At 48.1% G+C, this 19,905-nt stretch overlaps 1 protein-coding gene across 1 annotated transcript; it reads right to left on the bottom strand.

The window, feature by feature from the left end:
• Nucleotides 1-740: 740 nt before the first annotated feature.
• On the bottom strand, nt 741-14,836 carry DRD3 (dopamine receptor D3). Its single transcript, XM_053970316.1, has 7 exons — nt 14,740-14,836; nt 12,164-12,449; nt 7,087-7,199; nt 5,726-5,868; nt 4,450-4,646; nt 3,248-3,590; nt 741-2,421 (listed from the first exon to the last, which is right to left on the bottom strand). Exons 2-7 carry the CDS (start codon nt 12,443-12,445, stop codon nt 2,225-2,227), a joined length of 1,275 nt encoding a protein of 424 aa, XP_053826291.1. The 5' UTR covers nt 12,446-12,449; nt 14,740-14,836; the 3' UTR covers nt 741-2,224.
• Between the last annotated feature and the right edge of the window lie 5,069 nt (nt 14,837-19,905).

Genomic DNA, 19,905 nt, shown 5'->3' on the forward strand with positions numbered 1-19,905 from the left:
TCTAGTCAGTTCTGTGACCTGGTAGCTCAGATCTTAGTAAAGAAAGGACCATATGTTTAGATACAGAATTTTCCCCATCCCTTATAGCTGTGTGGACACCAAAATGCTGCTTAGTTTTCTGCCACAACTCCTGTTCTTACCTCTATCATGAATCATCTTGGGGATCACTCCTTGAAGAACCAGTTCAAATTCAAGTAAGATCAAACTGACCCCTGAGAGATGCTAGACCAGGTCTTGAAATGGACCTAGTCATCCTTTAAAAGATCTTTCTTTTAATTTCCTCCTTTATGACAATGGTTGTATAAAGCAACTGGACTGGTGATCTCTGTTATGAAACATCTTCATGAGTATTTCTGGAGTGGCAGTCTGTCCACAGGTTGGTTCACTCGATTCATACCTCCCCCATCCTCTGCGCTGAGTGCCTCCCATGCTATCCAGCATCTTTGAGCAGATGGAGTAACACTACTGCATGTCTGCCTGGCATAACTGGGAAACGAGCTGACTGTATTTCCAGAATTCATCTGCTGGAAGTGCTTACAGCAGCCCAGTTGCACGGAAAATGCAAGTAATAATAAAGACTTCTTGTGGGTGTCCAGGCAGATAATAATTTTTTACAGGGAAAGTGTGAAGAGGGCTACTGATGACAAAAGGTTTATGGAAGAAGGTACATTAATCACAAAGATACCAAAACTTCCAATTACACTTGTGTTTTATTGGGTTAAGGGAGTTACAATGCAGTATGGAGGGCACCTGCCCAGGCAAATGACAAGCTCTCCACAAGATCCTCCTCCCAAAACCCAGACAAACCAAAGTAGCAGCTAGAGCTCTGCTATAAGCTCTGGAGGCAGAGGACAATGGCTTTGGCTTCATATTAGGAAAGAAAGGAAGCCCTTCCCAGATGGAAAAGCTGTGGCATGGACACAGGCAGGAGCAGCACACAGAGTTATGCCCAAAGCTATCAAACGAGCGTGGCTGACAGCACAACTAAGCCAGGTCCTGGGAGTGAGAGCTGAAGCCTCTGATCCAGTACAGCAAGGGGGCAAAATGAGAGAACCAAGCTGAGGCTCTCTGGCCCATTCCAGGTTTGTCTATGTGAGGGGAAGAGCATTACAGTGCCCTGACACAAGACCAGCTTACAGGACGTCAAGTCTTGTCTGTTTTTTTCATCCAGGAACTACTGGAGATGGCTTTGTAGAATACTGCTGGGAAAGGAGACCATGGCCAGACTGTATTTGGCCAGCTCCTGGATGCTGGGATATAGAGATGCCATATGTGAAGACAAGAGTATTGGCAAGGGGCGTCAGGGAGAGTCCTGGGGCTAATCCAAATGCAAATGTCCCTTCTTACTGGGAGGAATGTTATGAAACAGTTACTGCAGCAGCCAGGTGGTACAAACCCTAAATCTAGCAGTGCTCCTGTCAGGAGAGGAGCACAGGTGAAGATTGGTTCCAAGGAGATCATGAACAAGTTTAGAGACAGGGTGCATGCAACCAGCTGAAAAAACAGGTTTGAATCTATGGCAGCTATCAAGAGCCTTGTTCTCTTGGTGGCCCCAGTAGATCACTGGGGTGTGTGGTAGTTAAGTAGTGGCCAATCTATCACTGGTCCTTGGGTCAGGAGGAGAGGGGACTCTGGGGTAGTGTTGCACTTGTCATGTGAGCTGACATACCAGAGGGAGAACAGCCACCTCTCTACATTGCAAGGAGCAGTAAAATACAAGCTGGCAGCACAAGGGAAGATTTAATTTGCAACTAGGGCGATTTTCTCAAGCACTTAGACTGACCCAGTTTTACAGGCAAACCTCTTGATGGAAACAACAGGAAAGTTGTTATTTCTCCATCAGTGCTCCTTTTCTAAGTTTCCTTGTCCAGTTTTCACTCTTGGCTCCTGACTGAAGAGATCAGGATCCTTATCAAAGAAGTCGTTCTGTCCTCTTACTCGGACTGCTGTGCATGAGCTGGGTGCCTTCTGCAGGCTGAGGCTCCAGCTGTGGGAGGGCAAATGCATTTCCAGCATGTAGGCAGCAGAGATGAGGGATGCCATCTGTGTTTGGGTTGCATGTGCCCTGCAAGCCTGTCAGCTCCCAGGAGCGATGCACTGTGGTGGCTGATCTGCTGCACACCCAGGACTGTGCCCAGCACTGAGGGACTCACTGGCTTGTCCCTGTCTTTTTCTCCTCCCAGGGGGCTGCTACAGACCCATGCAGCCCGGTGTAGCCCCACAGTCAGCAGCAGAGGATCTTGAGGAAGGCTTTGCGGAAGTCAGTGTTGAAGGTTGTGTAGATGATGGGGTTGAGGGCACTGTTGACATACCCGAGCCAGGTGCTGGCACTGTAAAGCCCTGGAGGCACGTGGCAGGATGGGCAGTGGGCATTGAGGATGTGAATCAAGAAGAAGGGCAGCCAGCAGACTATGAATGCCCCTGGGTTTAGAGAGAGGCAGAAAACAATCCATGAGTTTAGAGCAGCAAGTATTTGGAAAGGGGCCTGCACTGGTGACCTCTCCCTCCAGCCCCTCACTATTTCCATGATGTTTCTGTTTCACAAACACTGAAGGCCACGTTTATTCCTGTCACAGAGGGATTTGGCAAAAGCTTGGGCTCCTTGGGACCAGCTTTGTGAGTGTATGGAACTTTGGAAGTGGTCTGATGACAGACAAAAGCAAGCAGCCAAAACTTTGAGGGAAAGCCTCAGCTGCTTTAATCAGTTAGGATGAAGGCTGCTTTATTTCTGTGCTACTACTGAGTTAATGGTGGGGGGAACAGTGCATCTGGTGACCACAGCAGGTGACAGGGACTCCAGTCTCCTGGCTTCTCTACCCAGCTGTATGAACTGGTTCCTCTGCAGTTCCTTGCCTCAGTTTCCCCTTCTGTAATCAGATCTAAGAGCTTCTGCATGTATGGGAACTTAGGATTGTTCCAGCCTTGTAATAGTAAAACAAACAAAAAGGAAAAGCAAAGGCATTGGCTGTTGCTCCCTTTAGTAGTGCTTGCTGACCACTGATTTTAAACACAAGGGTAACAAAATAAAACACTAACATAGGTGGCTCTCAACATTTGGGAGCATTATTCTAGATCTCTAAATGTCCCACTACTGTCTCTCCTGAGTTTGTGAAGCAGTAACAGCTGAAGCCAAGGCCCAGCTTGCATTTTTTTTTTTAATCTCAATATTGTATTAGGAGATTCTGTGCTCCTGGACTTCCCAAACCATCACCCCTTGCACCCTGCAGGCAGAATGGCTCTCACTCACCCAGGACAATTGCCAGCATCTGTGTAGCCTTCCTCTCCCGCAGCTGTATCAGTCGGGGCTGCTGCTGGGCCAGCCTCAAGCTGCTGATGGTTCTACCATTGTTGAGCCTCCGTACCTCCACTGCTCGCTTCCTGCTCCTCCTCTCTTCCCACCTGCTGGTTTGGGTAGTCCCTGGTGCCTTGGTGAGGGATGCCTCGTGGCAGAAGCTTCGGTACCGCTCCAGGCTGAAGACAGTCAGCAACCTCCTTTTTGTAGACATCTCCTGGCCTGTGCATTTGAGTGAAAGACAGGGGGAAAACGTGCCTTGGCATCTGTTTGGCAAAGCTTTCCTCTCCATGTGTTCCTGCAAAAGATGATGCCACAGAGGAACTGGAAACCATCCAAACTGCTCATTGGACCAGAGGATGATGAGGGAACTAGTAAGAGTTATCCTTAGCCTCACTCGCCTCTTACATTGCACCATGTCCTCTGCACTGACCTGGGGGTGAACCAGCAGTTGACAACTCTTTGCCTCCATCCCACCCAAGAGAAGCATGAGAACAGTAAGAGCAGGAATACCTGCTCTGCTAAACTCTCATCTGTATTTTTCTGTTGGCTCTGCTCCCCTCAGCATCCCCACCCTTTCAATGTAGCTTCATTGGGTGAAAGGAGTGGATATGTATGACCAGGTAATTCCTTTCAAACTGTTGTGTTGGTTCCCATGGTTGCAGATATTTCATCTAGAAAGGTCAGTGGAACAAATGTTGCATGCACCATGAGTATTTTGCCCTCTTAAGTTTGTTAGATGAAGAGGGTTTTTTATTTTAATAACAGAGGTTAAAGCCTGTGAAGCCCTGAAAGTGAAGATTCATAGAGGAAATTCAGTAAATGAAGACATTAAAATCAATAAATGAAGAAATTATGAGAAAAAATGAAGACTTATGCATGGCTGAGAAAACCCTGCTCTGAAGAAATACTGAAAAAAATTCTTGCCACTTCTAGAGGGCAGAGATACACAGGAAATATTCTCTTTCTAGAGGTCTGAAAAGGATTTAATTGGAGCTTCTGCACCTCAAATACTATGGTGTATGAGCAATGGATGGGATGAAAACATGTCATGTCCCTCCTTATGCTTTCTGTTCTGTGTTTTAACCCTTTGAGGAGAAGAGATGATGCATTCCTCTCCTTTTTGACAGCTCCTGCTGGGTTCACATGGCTCTTACTTGGTGAGCATAACATGGTTTGGTGCTGATGCTCTGGCTGCCCTGCCGGGTGAGGGTTCGCTTCTTTTGCCTCTGTCTGAGCACGAGGTAAATCCGGACATAGAGCAGCAGGGTCACCATGAAGGGGAGGTAGAAGGACACCAAAGAGGAGTAGATGACAAAACTAGGGTTGGATATGGAACAGACACTGGGATCCCCTGGGAAGGAAGAGAGAGAGAGAAAGAGAGGAGTGGCTAAGCTGATTTGGTTTAGTACAAGGAGGCTCTGGTGTGTTGGCCAGTTACAGCCCATAAGCTGTAACTGAGACAAAAGGTGGCTGGGGGCAAAGACAGTCTAAGGAGTGCAGATTATGCTCTGGCTTGCCCAATTACCTAAGTGATGCTTAAAATGAACCCAACACAGGGCCATCTAGCAGTAGCCAGCATGCTACTGGCTACTGCTCTTCCGGTCAACAGCTCTGTTCTCTTCTCTCATGTCTGTTCCCATCCTTTCTCCTATTCCTTTGACAGCCTCTGAGCTGTCTAGATGCAGAGTGCGCATCCACCGTCTGAACCAGGCAGAGGGGGGCAGCAGAATTTCCCACTCCCATCCCTTTCCTGCCTCAAGCACTGGGGAGAGGATGGATGGGGAGCAGAGGCTTCTGCCTGTGACTCAGTGTGAAGGAAGGCTCCCCTGCTCTTCTGCCTCCAGGGAGGCTGTGTTGCCCTAGCTGAGGGAAAGGAAAAAGACTAACCTGCTTCCAAGGTGGAGGCTAAATTGTTTGCCCTTCTCAAGGGATTAGTTAAGGAAGCAGACAGCCAGCTGGATAGGAAGGAAGGAGGTCTCTAACAAGCAATGCTATATGCAATCCTTGCTGTTTAGAAGTGTATTCTGTATCAGAGTCAAAACTGTGCTTCTGAACCTGTTGATATCGGCAAGATGCCGTTAAGTCTGGTGTGTGTGTGTGTGCTGTATGTGCTGCACGTTTTGCTCCATGAGCTCAAAGTGATTGTTTGATAGGAATCTGAGGAGCTGGACACCTTGATGGGCATTGATTTGGCAGTAGAGCAGGCAGGTTTGCCCTTTAGAGCGATAGTCAGTGTCTGCCTGAGCAAATGGCAAGTTTATAGACAAGAGCGCATGGGGATTTTTCTCTCCCTTCACAGTGTGCTTTCCAGTTCCTTAAAATTTCCTGTAACTTGGCAAATGTGCAGGACCATGCTAAATGACCTGGCCATACACAGGGCAGCTCCACTGCCAACCCCTCTTGCGTGCTATAGTTCGGGATATCACCTACCTGTAGTATTGAAGCCAAAGAGGAGAGGGCATGACACTGCAAATGCCAGCATCCAGACTATCACAATCATGAGAGAGACCCTCCTGCAGGAGCTCTGCCCAGTGCTGTACTGGTACTGAACTGGTTTCACCACTGCGGTGTATCTGCAGACCAAACCAGCTCCAGGAAGAGGAGGCGGAGGAAGGAGGGAGGGAAAGGACCAGGTTTTTAAAAGGAGAAGTGAAAGCAACACAGGGAAGATGATGGTGAATGTGGTGAGGAAATAGAAGAGGAAAGTAGAGAAAATCAGATGATGGGAACAGCAATTTGTAGAAACGGTAAGTGGGGCATTGGGGGGAGGAACAGAGGAAATCAGAGTTAGTTGGCAGCAGTGCAGAGAAATGCTCAGCAGAACCCACAGCATGCGAAGCTACAAGGTTTGGGCTACCAGACGGATCAAGAAACTCCAGGAAATCCCTAACCCTCAAGCCCCTAAAGTTATATGGGCACTGCTGTGCAAGAGCACTCTCTGGAGTAACCACAAACTACTAAACTCTCTCTGTCTCAGCTGTCTAGTCTGGTGTTAGCCTGACAGGCAGAGCATTGCCTGGGGCAGGTTGTCAAGGACCTTCAGTTGCTGGGGTGCTCCAGGAGATGCAGCTCAGCAGGGCAAGGATTTGGAAGGCACAGGAGTCTCATCTTTAGGAGAGCCTGGGGGCTGCATTTTGCAGACAGAGCCAAACTGAAATGGGGATACAGATTCCCATGGAGGAACACCAGACCAAAGCAGTACTGAGAGCTGCCTTGCATTATTATCCTTGAACTACACATTACAAAGGTATAGCATGCAGTATTTTTCCCTTCCCTCATTCCCTGGTCCCAGTAGGATCACATGTGCCAAGGTTTTGGCTCCCAGCCCTCAGCATTGCTTAAAATAGGCTCAGTTTTAAAATGCAGAAAACCAGACCAAAACTCAAGATTACACAGCAATAATCTTCATCTCTCCCTGTGAATATGGTAGGATTTTGTTTATTAAAGCTTCATGAGTGAGATCTCCAGAAGGAGAAACCCTCTTCGACACTCAGTGGGACTTGGATGACCAATTGTGGTTCCTGCCTTTAAAAAGCTCGAGGATGTGGTTGACCATCTACTGGGGATGTTTTATTGCTTATGTCTCCCTGCCCTCCAGTGCAGACCTCTTCTTGCACAATGTGAGCAGAGCCACATTAACAGCAGTAGTGGCAGGGACAGACCTTCAGGGCTTTGTTGTCCTGAAGACACCAATGCTGTCTGTGCTCACCCCACTTCTTTGTCCCTGCCCCACTGGGGCACAGGGCTGCCCCCATATCCAGGCTGTCCCCCTGGATGCTGCTGTGTCTCACCTGTCAATGCTGATGGCACAGAGGTTCAGAATGCTGGCTGTGCACATCATTACATCCATGGTTACGAAGATATCGCAACAAATACGGCTGAACGTCCAGACCCCTCCGGTCACCTGTGCCAGTGACAGAAAACTGTCAGCCTTGCTCTGCACCAGGTCCTGACAAGTTATGTGTGAGGAGCTGCTCTCTTCCAAGTGTCTCAGCAGCTGGAGGAGCTCCACAGTGATGGGCAGAGGGAAACTGAGGCACCTGTGTTGTGTGCAAGATAACGCAGCAGTTATCTGTGTTATCTTCTCATGTGGAGAAGGAGCCTCACTTTAATTTCAATCCTTTTTTTGCTCTTGCAGAGGGAGGCAGGGAGAAGAAACAGCAGCTATCCCTTCTCTCAAGGCCTAACACAAAAAATTGATTTAAATTTGGTATCACTGTATTTATCCTTTGATTAATGATTATCTGAGAAAATCTAAGGGCTGAAAGTCTTTCTCAGCTTAGCTGCCAGAGTGCTTTTGCAGGCAGCGAGCTGGAAAAGTGCTGCAAATTTTTTGCATTTATGTATGAAACTGAGATCTGAGACTGAGGCTTCTCAAAAACATTACCTGAATTCTTAGTTACAGATTTTGATTATTAGATCTGTGTGAGAACTTGCAGGCCACTCAGATAAAGGGGCTTGAGTTGCCACCAAGCTGTTGTGGTTGTTTTGAATTTTTAATCTGAAGAGCGTGGTTGTGAAAGCTCAGCCACAGCCAGTCTTAGCAATGGAGAAAAGTGGGTTTTGGAGCAGCCACCAAGTTCTTGACAACGACCTTTTTGATTGACAAGCATTGTTCCAAGCATGTTCCTGCTGTCCTTGGGGTTGGGATGACAGCCTGATTCCCAGGGAGGTGGTTTGCCTCAGTGCCCACTCCTTGTAGGAGATGGAGGGCAGGCTGCCTCCTTGTTCAGCTGCAAACAAAACCAGTCCTACCTGAATGGGGGAGGAGGAGAGAAAAAAGGGGGAAAGTCCATGCTTGGGAAAGAGCCTGGATTTTAGCCTTCAGCCCTGTAGATCCTGCTGTTTCAGCTGGATCCTGGGAAGCAATCAGAAACTGCCACTAGTTCCTGGTCTCTCTGCTCACATTTAGACAACATCTGGAATACTGCATCTGGTTTTAAGGCATCAGTAGAGGAAAACCATTGATAAACAGGAGTGAGTCCAGTGGAGAGCCACCAAAACAATCCACAGGGGCTGGGGCAGCTGTGAGGACCAGCTAAGGGAGCAGGACTTTTTCAGTCTGGAAAAGAGATGGCTTTGAGGGGTGGGAGACTAGCAGCCCTCTGGTGCCTAGTGGGAGGTTATTGAAAAGGTTGAAGGCAAGTTGCTAAGAAGATGGAGCTGGGTTTTTCACAGCAGTGGTGTGGTCAGACGACAAGAGGCAACAGGAATGAGCTGGAAGAAAGGTGCAAACACGTTATGAAGGTTACTTTTCTGACTACAGGGACAGTGGGGAAGTGGAGCCAGTTGCTTGGTAAGTCTGTGCAGGATCCATCCTTGGAGCTTTTTAAAACCCATTCAAAAATACCCATCCCAGACCATACTGGAGAGGGTGCCACAAGTAAGCTTGGCTTCTCCGGCAGTGGATCAACCCTGTGAGTGTTGGTGCCTAGGAAGGATGCAGCCCTCTGCAGAGAGAAACACTTGTACAAATATAAAATTCACTCTGTGAGAGCTGTTTAAGAAATAATCCTGAGAAATGTAAATGGTTTTGATAGTGGCAGCATTCCCACACATGGGCACAGAAACTTGCTGAGGTGAGCTGTGTCTTTAGGGTATTCTCTGCTGGACCCAGCTGCTACATTTCAGAAATCAGGTATTGAACAAGGCAGTCTTCGATTAGACCCTCTGACCCTCAATGAATGCAGGGGAAGGAAATGGGAATTGGCTTGCAGAATGCAGAAGGGAGATGTGCTTGCTTCTCCAGTTCTCTTGAAAATGGTGGTGCTCCTTCTTATAAAAAAGTAAGTAAAGGGGAAAATGTCAAACCAAAACCATTGAGCTTTTCTGCACAGGTGAGCTACAAGACATGCAGACTGAAGGCTGTCCATCTGAGATTAGGGACCTTAATGGGTAGGTTCAGCTTCCAAAGAAACACTACACTGGTTTTACTTTAGTTTCAGATTTTGAGATATGATTGAGCACCTCAAAATATATTAAAAAAAAGTGCTGGAAGCCTTTGCAGTGGGACCCAGTAAGGGATGTTTCTGCAGTTTGAGGCAAAAAGCAATGCAGTTTCTGTGTGAGCTGTGGAATCTGAAGAATATTTTATGAAGCCAGTGGCAGGTGTTCACAAGAAAGCCAGCTGCTGCTAACCCAGCAGATGAACAAGCACTTAACTGAGGGAGTTTCCAAGGTCCTGAGCGTGTTAAAATACTGAGCTCAAGAATGTGAACCATTAAAGCTGAAGAAGGTGCTGTTGGGGATGGCTCAGAAGTGAGCCCTCTCAGGATGATGCTATCAGATCACACCACCTGCATACTAGACTGTAGCTTGTGTAAGAAGATGCTTGACATCAAAATCTTTGGGCTTAAAACCCGTTCTCACTTCCACCTGCCACTTCTGAAATAGGGAGTAGCTCTGCTGGAGTTGGCAAAGTAGTTAATATTTACCTGTGGGGTATACGAACTCAGAATTTATTCCAGAATTTAACAGTGAAGAAAAGCCTTTTTATAATATGCCTTGCTCAAAATTTTTAAAATTCTATTTCTGCTCTTCCTTTTATTGATCTGTTCTAATCATCTTTGCTACAAGCAGCTAGAACCTGCTAGTCTGCATTTCTGGTTTTCATGTGCTGGTGGGGTACTTCTTCTTTATCTCTCTGGTATTTTTTGTCCAGGAATTTCAAAGGATATCCCAGGTATTAATTGAATGAATCCTCACATCTGCCTGGGTGAGGTGGATGGTCAAATATTTATCTCTTAAAGCTGATGAGAGCAAACTACAGAGAGATGAGCTGATACAATCTCTCATTACCACTCAGTGATTATGCAGCAGAAGAGTGTCCAGGGTGAAATCCTGGCTGTATCAAACACAATGCTAAAGATCCCCATAGACTATTCAGGTCAGGTTTTTACCCAGTCTTCCTTGACGACCAGTCTGCTTTATCTACAAAATTGTGGTGTTATTATTTTTAACTTCCAAACTCTATAAGAAGCTTTCCAGTTTATAAATGCCCAATTATTATCTTTTTAAACTTATGTTTATCTACCACTCTCCTGAATTCTTAAAATTAACAACAAAATCTCCACAATTCCAATACGAATGGTGATGCCACATTGAGGAGCACATGGATGGGAAAGTAGGAAAGTTGCATTAGGCAATGGCATGCATGAAAGTAGTGGTGCACCTAAGCAGGCTCCCTGAAGGGTTTTGTGTTTGAGAGCTGATGCTTGGGGCTGCTGCTGGCTCCTGCAGCTGTGAGATGGCTGGCTTCTCGTGGGTTTGCACAGTGGGAGTTCAAAGAGCACTCGAGGTCAGGACTGCTTAGTTGCAGTAACTCAGCTCTGTCCTCCCTCTGACACCAGTCCAGTAGAGTTCCTGGAGCTCACAGAGCAGCTTAGGTCTCACTGCTCCCATGTGAGAGATGGGATGAGGAGACAGTGTGACTCCCACACGGTCTCAGCAGATTAGACCTCAGTGACAACCTTCTCCTGAAGCTTTCTTCCCCTTTCGAGGTAGAACTGGATGTTGTGAGAAGACTGAGGAGGGTGTTCCCAGCCATGCTGCCACATGTCCTCCTCCATCTGTGCAATGACTACACGGAACGATGTGTTTAACACCCTCAAACTCCAGTGGGCAGGATACCCTGATGCCACTGCCTTGGAAACCTTCGTGAGCTGCAGCAGCCACAGCACCAGGGATCAGTAAAGAAGAGGGCAGCAGTATTGGTGTGTCAGACCCACATGTTGACCCCCACAAGATTACTAGACACACTGCTGAATAGCACTTCTGTGCCAGAAACCTCCTTAAGAGAAGATGAGGATTTTGAGGCTATAAAATGTTCCTGTTGCTGCTCTGCTCTGTCACAGCCTTCCCAAAAGATTTCTCAAAAAGAGACAGTTCTGGTTTGCATGACTGATAAAATAACACATTTCATGGCCACTGATGACTCTAAAAATGGAGTGTAAAGCACAAACTTTACAAACGGCATTTAAATCTGAGGCATTCATCCACCTTAAGCTTCTCCATAAATAAGGGCCAGTTCTGAAGTCTGGTTTGGCAAACCTTCAGTAGATGAATAGGTATTCTACACGGTTTTAGGGACTGAATGATTTTTTGGCAACTTTCAGGCTCATGGGGTATTGAAGCATGATGCCATTTCTGCTTCATTGATGGCATTGCTGATCCATAAACAGCAGCAAATACTGAAAAAACTTTGGGGCTTTTTGGACTGTTTTTTAAATCTTAGTCTTGCTGGAGTCCTACAGCCCAGTTCTATAGGAAGTCCCGTGCAATGCCAGGATTGGTAGTTCGGGCTTGGGATGGGTATGAGTTCTCTTCTCTGTTGTTTGTATGACTCTTCTATCAGCTGCTTTGATTATCCAAACTCCACAGATGGAAATTAGTCTTGAATGGGTCTGCAAACACAACTAGGAAATGGACCTACTTGTGTTGTGCTCACAAATCATGACCATTGTATGGGGCAGAGGCTGCTCCACAGATGAGCCTCAGTCCCACCCTGTCCACAGTAAGAGTGAGTGCCAAGTATTTTCTAAAGCAAAGCATAATGTGATTTAATTAAGGAATGGAGCTGATAGACTATTCCAGTCTGAAATAAAACTTGACTTCTAATAATATTTTTTAGTTGCAATCAAACTGAAGAGTCTAATTCTATCTTGTGTGTGGCTTCCCACACACACACACTTATTTCCTTTTTTTTTAATCATTCCATGTAGCACACCCAAGCAGTACACAGCCTGCAGGACAGCTCCAGGGCTGTTCCCCACAGATCAGTCTAAATGTTCCTACAGCCTTCACTAGGAACATGACCACGCATGCAGTGGTGTGGTTGAATTCTGCTGATCATTTCTGAGAGGTACTCACCTCCAGGTACACCATCCATGGCATCACCAAAGTAGCCACCAGCAAATCTGCCACTGCCAGGCTTACCACGAGGTAGTTGGTTGTGGTTTGCAAGGTGCGTTCCCTCAGCACAGCCAAGCAGACCAGCACGTTTCCAAAGATGATGGCCAGAATCAAGATGCAGTAGCAGAGGGCGTAGTAGGTGTGTGAATGGGGCAACTCAGGCTCTGTGGTGCTGTTTGCCCCACAGGGAATGGGGTCTGTAGCGTTAGGATGGCTGCTGGCTCTGGTGAAGAGGGCCATGGGGCTGCCACAGCAAAGAGAAAGAGAGAGGACTGAAAATCAGAGCTCTGCAATGACTGTGGAAAACAGTACCCTCTGTGGCTACTGGTATGATTTTTATACTTTCTGTATGCATTCTCCTTCAAGCCAATCAGAAAGGTCTTTTTTCTGCTCATATACAGGCAGAGCTTTGCTTAAAGACTTGGTTGGCCTGTTCTGTTTTTCACTGAATCCAAACCAAGAGAAGAATGCAAGATTTCACCTCCTGTGTGCATTTGAAAGGTGGATCTTACCAACCAATGCAGCTGTTTGGAAAGTGGGCAATGGTTTTGAGATGCACCAAAGCCACACCACAATACATGTCAGCTGGGCAAGAGTGCAGCCTGAAAGACAACAATTTGAAATGATGAGCAAGACCCAACACAGACACCCAAACATACTAAGGCTTGGCCAAAATTTGGAACTTATATCTTTTCTTCTGGGAAGTATCCTCTTCCTTCACTCATCAAAAAATGTCTTCAATAGCCTCACACACTCAAGTGCTTGGCAGCCTGGCAGCAAGCACCACCTCCAGAATTCCTCCTTTCCTGCAGCATGTCCCAAGACCTGCCTGCTTTCTAAAGGGTTGACTTCTGGTGCTGTTCCTATTCCACCCATACTGTACTCTGTGTTTTCCATGCCTGGCCAGAAGATGTGCTTCCTGTGCTGAAAAGCAAACCAGCTTGATAGTTGGGATGAAATACTGAAAAGATGCTTGCAGGGTGTTCTGTATTTCTTTTTGTTACAATAGATTCAAGTCTGTTTTCAGTAACCTACCATTCCTTGATTTAAGAGGAGGAATTTTCTCCAGAAATACGAAAGCTGCTGTACTGAGGTTGTTCCATGACATTTAATGTCTTGTATCTTTTTTCCTTTGCTACTGCTCCTGTTGCTGAACTCATCATCAGTATGACAGGTATGAAAAGCAAGGACAAAGCATTGCCATGCCAGTGGTATAAATATGACTCTGTTTCACCTCACCCCTTGAACAGCAGCATCTGTGGTGTACAGCTGCTGCACAGCCATGCTCCTGGAGGAGTAGCTGTGTAATGGGTATAAATTGCTCCAGCCCCTTGGCACAGACTCATCCTTAAAACAGGTGCCACTCTCCCCTGATGCTTTGTAGCTGGGAGAGGACAAGGGTTGAACGAGATGGAAACTGAACTTCCTCATGTCTTGTGAACACAGATCCCTCAGAACAGGGGTGAAACAATCTCTTATGGCTTGTATTTGTCTCCTCTATCTTTCTTCTGCATGATCCTGGCAAAGAAGTTAAGCTTTCCACTGGATCACGAAGATCTCTTGTACCATGAGTGCTGCTGCTGGGTCCAGGACTGTTCATTAAACAGTTGAGCTGCAGCCACCCAAAGAAAGGATTCATTTTACTGTGTCCCTTGCACAAACACAGTTCCCACTCTGGGAATTCTGTATTGTCTGGAGCCAGGAAAGGCTGGTACTGTAGTGCTGGAAAAAGCAGCTGCCTAGGTGATAAGCAAGGCCAGAACAGCGAATGAACAAAATATCACCTATAATATATATAACCAGAAGGCATAAAGGCATCCCAACACACAGTTTGGCTGTGGGTTTCCTGTCTTGTCTTCTGTTTCTTATATCCACAAGCATTATTTTCGACTCTCACCCCAAAGTCAGTCTTCCCTACCACGATCCCTCCCAGCCCTGCCAGGTCCCTCATCCCTGGACTGTCCTCAACCTGCCCCCCCCCTCCCCTGTCCTGCTCACTCTGCACCTGGCCAGGGCGCTGCCAATCCAGGCACGTACCAGTGTACCTGGATACCCTCATAGAGGGGTGGCAGGACACCCACCACCCTGGGTAACGGGGTGACAAACTGCCATGGGGACAAGGGTCGCAGCCGTGGGGAAGAGCAGAGGGAGGGGAAAGGGGGGGAAAGGGACGCTCCTCTCGCGGGTCTCTGCTTCGGAGGAGTCCGGGTGCCTGTCCCGCTCCACACGCAGGTCCAGGTGCGGGAAAGGGTTCGGGCTCCGAGCGCGGGGTCCAGGTGTGGCGGTGGCTTTGGGTTGGTCTCCAGCTGCGGGTGCTGCTCCGCTCCCGCCGTTCCCGCACCCAAGGGGCAGCGGGAGCTGCGCCGCTCCCCGTGGTGCCCCCGGGCCCGGCTGCCGTGTGCCCCGGCGATGCCGCGGGGGGCCGGGGGCTGGGGAAAACCGGGTAGGGAGTAGGGAGAGAGGGGGGGTGCTGCGGGAAAAGGGACTGCCGGCACCGGGCGGGAGGGGAGCGGGAGGCAGCAATCAGGACTTACCCCCGGCCCGTCGGGCGGTGCTGCCGCCTAGAGCAAAGCTCGGTCCCGGTCCACGGTCCCGCTCACTCCCGGACCGACCCGCTCCCTCCCGCCGCCTTCCCGGCGCGGAGCCGCGGGGCGGGACCGGGCTGGCCACCTCCTCTCGCCCGCCCCCTGCCCCGGGACCCGCGGTGCCCGGCGAGGGGGCAGCGGGGCCGGGGCTGCGCTGCCCGTGCCCTCCTCAGGTGCCGAGAGGCTGCCCTTCTGCTAAAGGGGCGCGGCGGAAGGTGCCTGGGCGAATTTTGGCGGCCGGGTCCGCAGCAGGGGCGTGCTTGGCTGAGGGATGGAGCTGCTCCTGCCGGGGGGCGAAGCGGGGCGCTGGGAGCTCGGGGCGCCGAGCGCGGGGAGATGCCTCGGCCAGGGTTACTTGCCCCCCAGATAGAAAGCTGTCAGTAAAAAAAACAAACAAACAAACAAAAAAAAAAAAAAAAAAAAAAAAAAAAAAAACCAAACAAAAAAACCCAAACAAATAACCAAACAGTTGAAAAAAATTATCAAGAAGAGATGATTTTAAGAAGGGGAAGGTTTAAAAAATATATATCTTTAAATAAACTGCCTTAAACCTAAAATGAAGGGAAGAAGCTGGAAAGGAGATAATATTGGGAAGCATCCTTCTCCAGGGATCACTGCCGGTAGGCACAGCATGAATGACCAGGGCACGGCTACAAACCCTGCCACATCTCTGCTATGTGGCTTTCCTTGAGGTCTGAGATCAAGTCTTCTGAGGCACAGTTCTCAGACTGTAGTCACTGGGGTACGAGTGATGCCAGTGGATCTTCTCTCTCTGGAGGTTGGGTTGTGCCCACCACCCACTCTGGCACAGCAAATGGGGCTTGCAGGGAGTTGTCAGGAGGGTGCAGGAAGCTCAGCAGCAGGGCTGAGGCTTCCCTTCGCTGCATGTATGACCTGTGGCCCTAGCAGGAGGAGACAAAGTGCTCTTCCTCTTTATGCACCCACAGGTCAGAGTGGCCACAGGCTGGCTTGTATGTGGGCAAGGAAAAGAGGAGATCCTGTGGAGAGCAGAGCATATCTACCTATTTTTAAGAATTTACTTTAGAAGGAAGTGTTGGGACTTGGGCTGCCTGGATCATCTCTTCTGCCTGCAGCTTTGCAGGCTGAGCTCTTCGTGGGTGAGGGTGGTAGGAGGGAGAGGTGCTGTAGAGAGCCCTCATACCCATCAGGTGCGAGGGGTGAGAGTACCATCTTTGGCCTGGCAGGGGATGGTGAAAGTGCCCCTACAGGCTTTGATGGGACTAATCAGCAGCACTGCCTTTACCTGAGGCTGTGACAGCCCCATGGCAGCTCTGTGGATGGCACTGGAGGGCTGTGATGAGTCACTGCTCAGTCCCTAGGGCGGCACACGCACACGTGTCCTGCTGGAGGATACAGCTGCCAGGCTATGAGACCAAATGACCCGTGAAGGGCTCTCCAGCCCCTTCATTCCCTTGGGAGCCCACAAACGGTGTGACATGGACTACATTTACCGTGCTTACATTGGATTTGTACAGTCAAACTTCTGCCATCAGCTGAACCATACTGCTCTCTTTTGGGGAAATGCACTCGCTAGCGGTACTCGAGGCAATCAAGGAAAGGGGAGGTCCTCCTACCCATGTCCAGCAGAGGCTTTTTAGCTGTGAGCTTGGAAAGAGTCCAACACAGCCACACTTGTGTGGTTAAAGCCGGAGGGGAAAGCACACACCGTGATATGTGCTGGCAAGGGCTGGGTGAGTCACAGGCCGGGTGTGGATACCCAGTGAGCATGACTCTTCACAGGGTACTGGCAGAGAGATGGAGGCATTGCAGTTTGTTTGTGGGCAATTCCCAAAGGACTGTGGCTGGCAAAGTGCTCACAATGGCTCTAGCGTGATGGGACAGCAACAGGCCTGGCTGCTGTCAGCTGTTCAATGTAGCAGCTAACCACAGATCGATAAAGAGATGCCTGGCCCTCCTCGAAGGTAAGGGAGAGGCAGCAAGGGGAATGCATTGCTATAACCACAAAATCACCATTGTTTTGCTTCACATTTTTATCTTCCAGTACTGAAACTTTCCCTTTGCCTTGTGTGTCAGTGGATCCCCTGGTTGTGTCTCCCTTGTGAAAGTTGTTTCTTGCTTTTAATTATTTTTATCTAATTTCTTAATATTACTCTGACTCCAGGAAAAAAAAATCATATACTCACAGAATCATAGACTGGTTTGGGTTAGAGAGACCTTAACACTTATCTAGTTACAATCTGGCCTTGAACACTTCCAGGGATGGGTCATGCACAGCTTTTCTGAGCACCCTGTTCCAGTGCCTCATCACCCTTACAGTATCTTCCTAATATCTAATCTAAACCTACCCTCTTTCAGTGTAAAGCTATTCCTCCTTGTCCTGTCACTAGGTGCCCTTGTAAAAAGTCTGTCTCCATCTTCCTTGTAGGCCTGTTTAGGCACTGGAAGGCTTCTATAGGGTGTTCATGGAAGCTTCTCTTGTCCAAATGTAATTCTCCAAAAATAATCTACCTGTAAATGCTTCTGTTCTATTGAAGCTCATTATCCTAAGTGCTCCCTCCCCACCTCCTCCCTGGAATGGCTCCCTTCACACCCCCTTGTCTGGTTTTCCCAAGACTGGAAGTTCTTTGGGGAAGGGACTTAATGACTTTCTTGTGTTTGCTTTGCAGCAGAGGTCTTGTGGAGCAAGCTAATAATCTTTGTGATAATTTAATTTAGAATAGATTGCATCACATACAGAGGCAAGGCTGAATTAAAATTGCATAAGCAATCTAGATGGTGATATTTGCAGTGGGTTTTATTAACAGTACAACTTCTTTAGTACAGTGGTTAGTGCAATATCTTTCTCATAAAATCCTCTCCTTCTTCCTACCCCAAAATCAGATGTATAGTGTATATTTACCCTTGTTAAACACTGGACATGTTGCAGCCCTTGGTTGTCACATCATGGTATCACTGGAGCAAGGCAGAGAAACAGGTCAGTAGTAAGTTGTTAGAACCTCAAAATGAAAGAATATGCCAACAGGCATTGCTGAAACTCCTGGTTCTTCCCCTCTGTCACGGTTTGATGCTGGCGCAATGCCAGCACCCCCATGAAAATATACCTTCCCAAATAAATGCTGTGAGATGTGATCAGGAACAGAGTAGAGCAGGCTTAAGCTTAATAACAAAGGGGGAAAAAAACTTTATTAAACTACTATTACTATAAAAAACACACATACTAAATCTAGGGTGAAAACTTTCTAAAACATTCCTCCTCCTCCCCCCCAGTTCTAACAAAACTACAGTGAGACACAACTCGGACTCTGAATCAAGTTCCTACCGTTCAGTTAATCAATATTCAGTCCATTAAGGGAGAGAGGAGTCTCTCTTGTGCCATAGACACCCCAGGGAACACACTTGCTACCTCTTGTGTTTCTATGTCACACATGGCACCGCCCGGAGAAAATCTGCCAGTGTGACACTCTTTTCCATGTCACAGTGCTCTCACCACCATGCATGGACAGACTGTTCATAGGGCTCTTTTAAGGATGCTTTGCCAAGAACCAAAAGAACAACAGTTCAGTTTCTTGTTTTGGGACAACAGTCCCCTCCATTTTTCCCTTCCCTGGGGCCGAGGGTCTCAAGAACAGAGATCATCTTCTTTACTCCGGCACTTGCAGCTGTTGAAGCAGGTCACTGCTACTTTTGCACTTTCTTGGCTCTAACCATTGCATCTCCCTAAAAATATAGTTTTTGTTGTAAGACAGATTGATTTAATCTATGGTTATACAAGAAGAGTCTAGCTAAAAGCCACTCCATCATTCCCTCCTACTTAGAATTATTTTCCTTATCTTCTTTTGATATCTCAGTCTTAGACTGTCTCCTTCTACATCGAGGAGGAATAGTGTTTTGCAAAGCTTTCTTTTCTCAGGTAAGGGTTAAAAGTCTCAGGCTCCCAGGACCAGGCCGGCTGAGATCTCACAGCAGGCTGCCGAACTCCCACACTCCCACGGCTGGGCACTTGTCTCCCCCGCCCGCACCTCTGTCTTCTCTGCAGCGATTTCCAGATGCCTCCAGGCTCTCTGTCTCTTCCTCTTCGAGGGGGCTGCCTGGGACATCTCAGTGTTCCTCCACCCTTCGGTCCTGTGGGGGGGGGGGGAGGGGGGCAGCCTGGTTCCTTTCCCTTCACCCCCTGCCCCCTTCTCCCCCTGGGGCTCGGGCCTACCTCTCCCAGGCCACATGGCTTCCCCTCCCCCACCCAGCCCATGGCCGGGCAGGGGAGGTCTGCACAGCACTCTGAGGAACCAGAGACAGTTCCCCTGCCAGTTCTTGCTTTTAATCCCCTGTGTTCTCAGAGGCATGTCCATGCCTTCAGTGGTCAGTCTAAAGGCTAATATCTAAACTTGACTACTGATTGGTTTGACTACTAACTTATTGAAAAAATTCACTTCCATGTCAAACTATGACACCCTCCTTCACAGGCTTTCTGTCCCATGTGCAGAAAGGGGAGAGGAGCCATAGTTCCCAGACCTGGCGCATTCCCAGCCTTTTTCTTTGCCCTCACCTCCAACACCAACTCCTTAATTCTTCTTTTCAGTCCTATGTGTCCTCCTGCTCTTTGGTAAAAATGTTAAATAACTTGGATAAATGCCAGTGTTCCCTCTTAATATTTCCCACCTCCTTGCCTGACAGGCCTGAAGTTCCTCTGTGCTGTTTGTCCAGTGAGGGTTTTGTGCTCTCCTGTTCCCTTGTGCATCTCTCCAGCCTGTGTTTGTGTTTCTTCCTTCGGTTTCCAGCCACAGTCTCAGCATCCTGTCCAGTTCCCAAACCTGTTTGTCCTTCCCTACTAATGCTGATTCCCAAACGCCTCACTCTTCACTTTGCCATCTCTGGCTGGGTTGCTATGCCCTCCACTCCTTGCAGCTTAAAGGATTGTTTGCAAATGGTATTTATTGTGATTTCATACCACAGTTGCTGTCACTATAGCCAGTATTTGAGGTGCAGTGTCTAAAATGTGCCACCCAGGTGGAATAAATCCTCCATCCTACTTCCTGCAAGCCAGAGTGCCATCGTGACAGTATTGTTAAAATACTCTGTTATCCGTGGGGATTTTCCAATACCTGACTGCATAAAGCCCTAATTTGACCTCATGGC

This window comes from Vidua macroura, chromosome 2 (assembly GCF_024509145.1).
Source record: "Vidua macroura isolate BioBank_ID:100142 chromosome 2, ASM2450914v1, whole genome shotgun sequence".
Classification (NCBI taxonomy): Eukaryota; Metazoa; Chordata; class Aves; order Passeriformes; family Viduidae; genus Vidua; species Vidua macroura.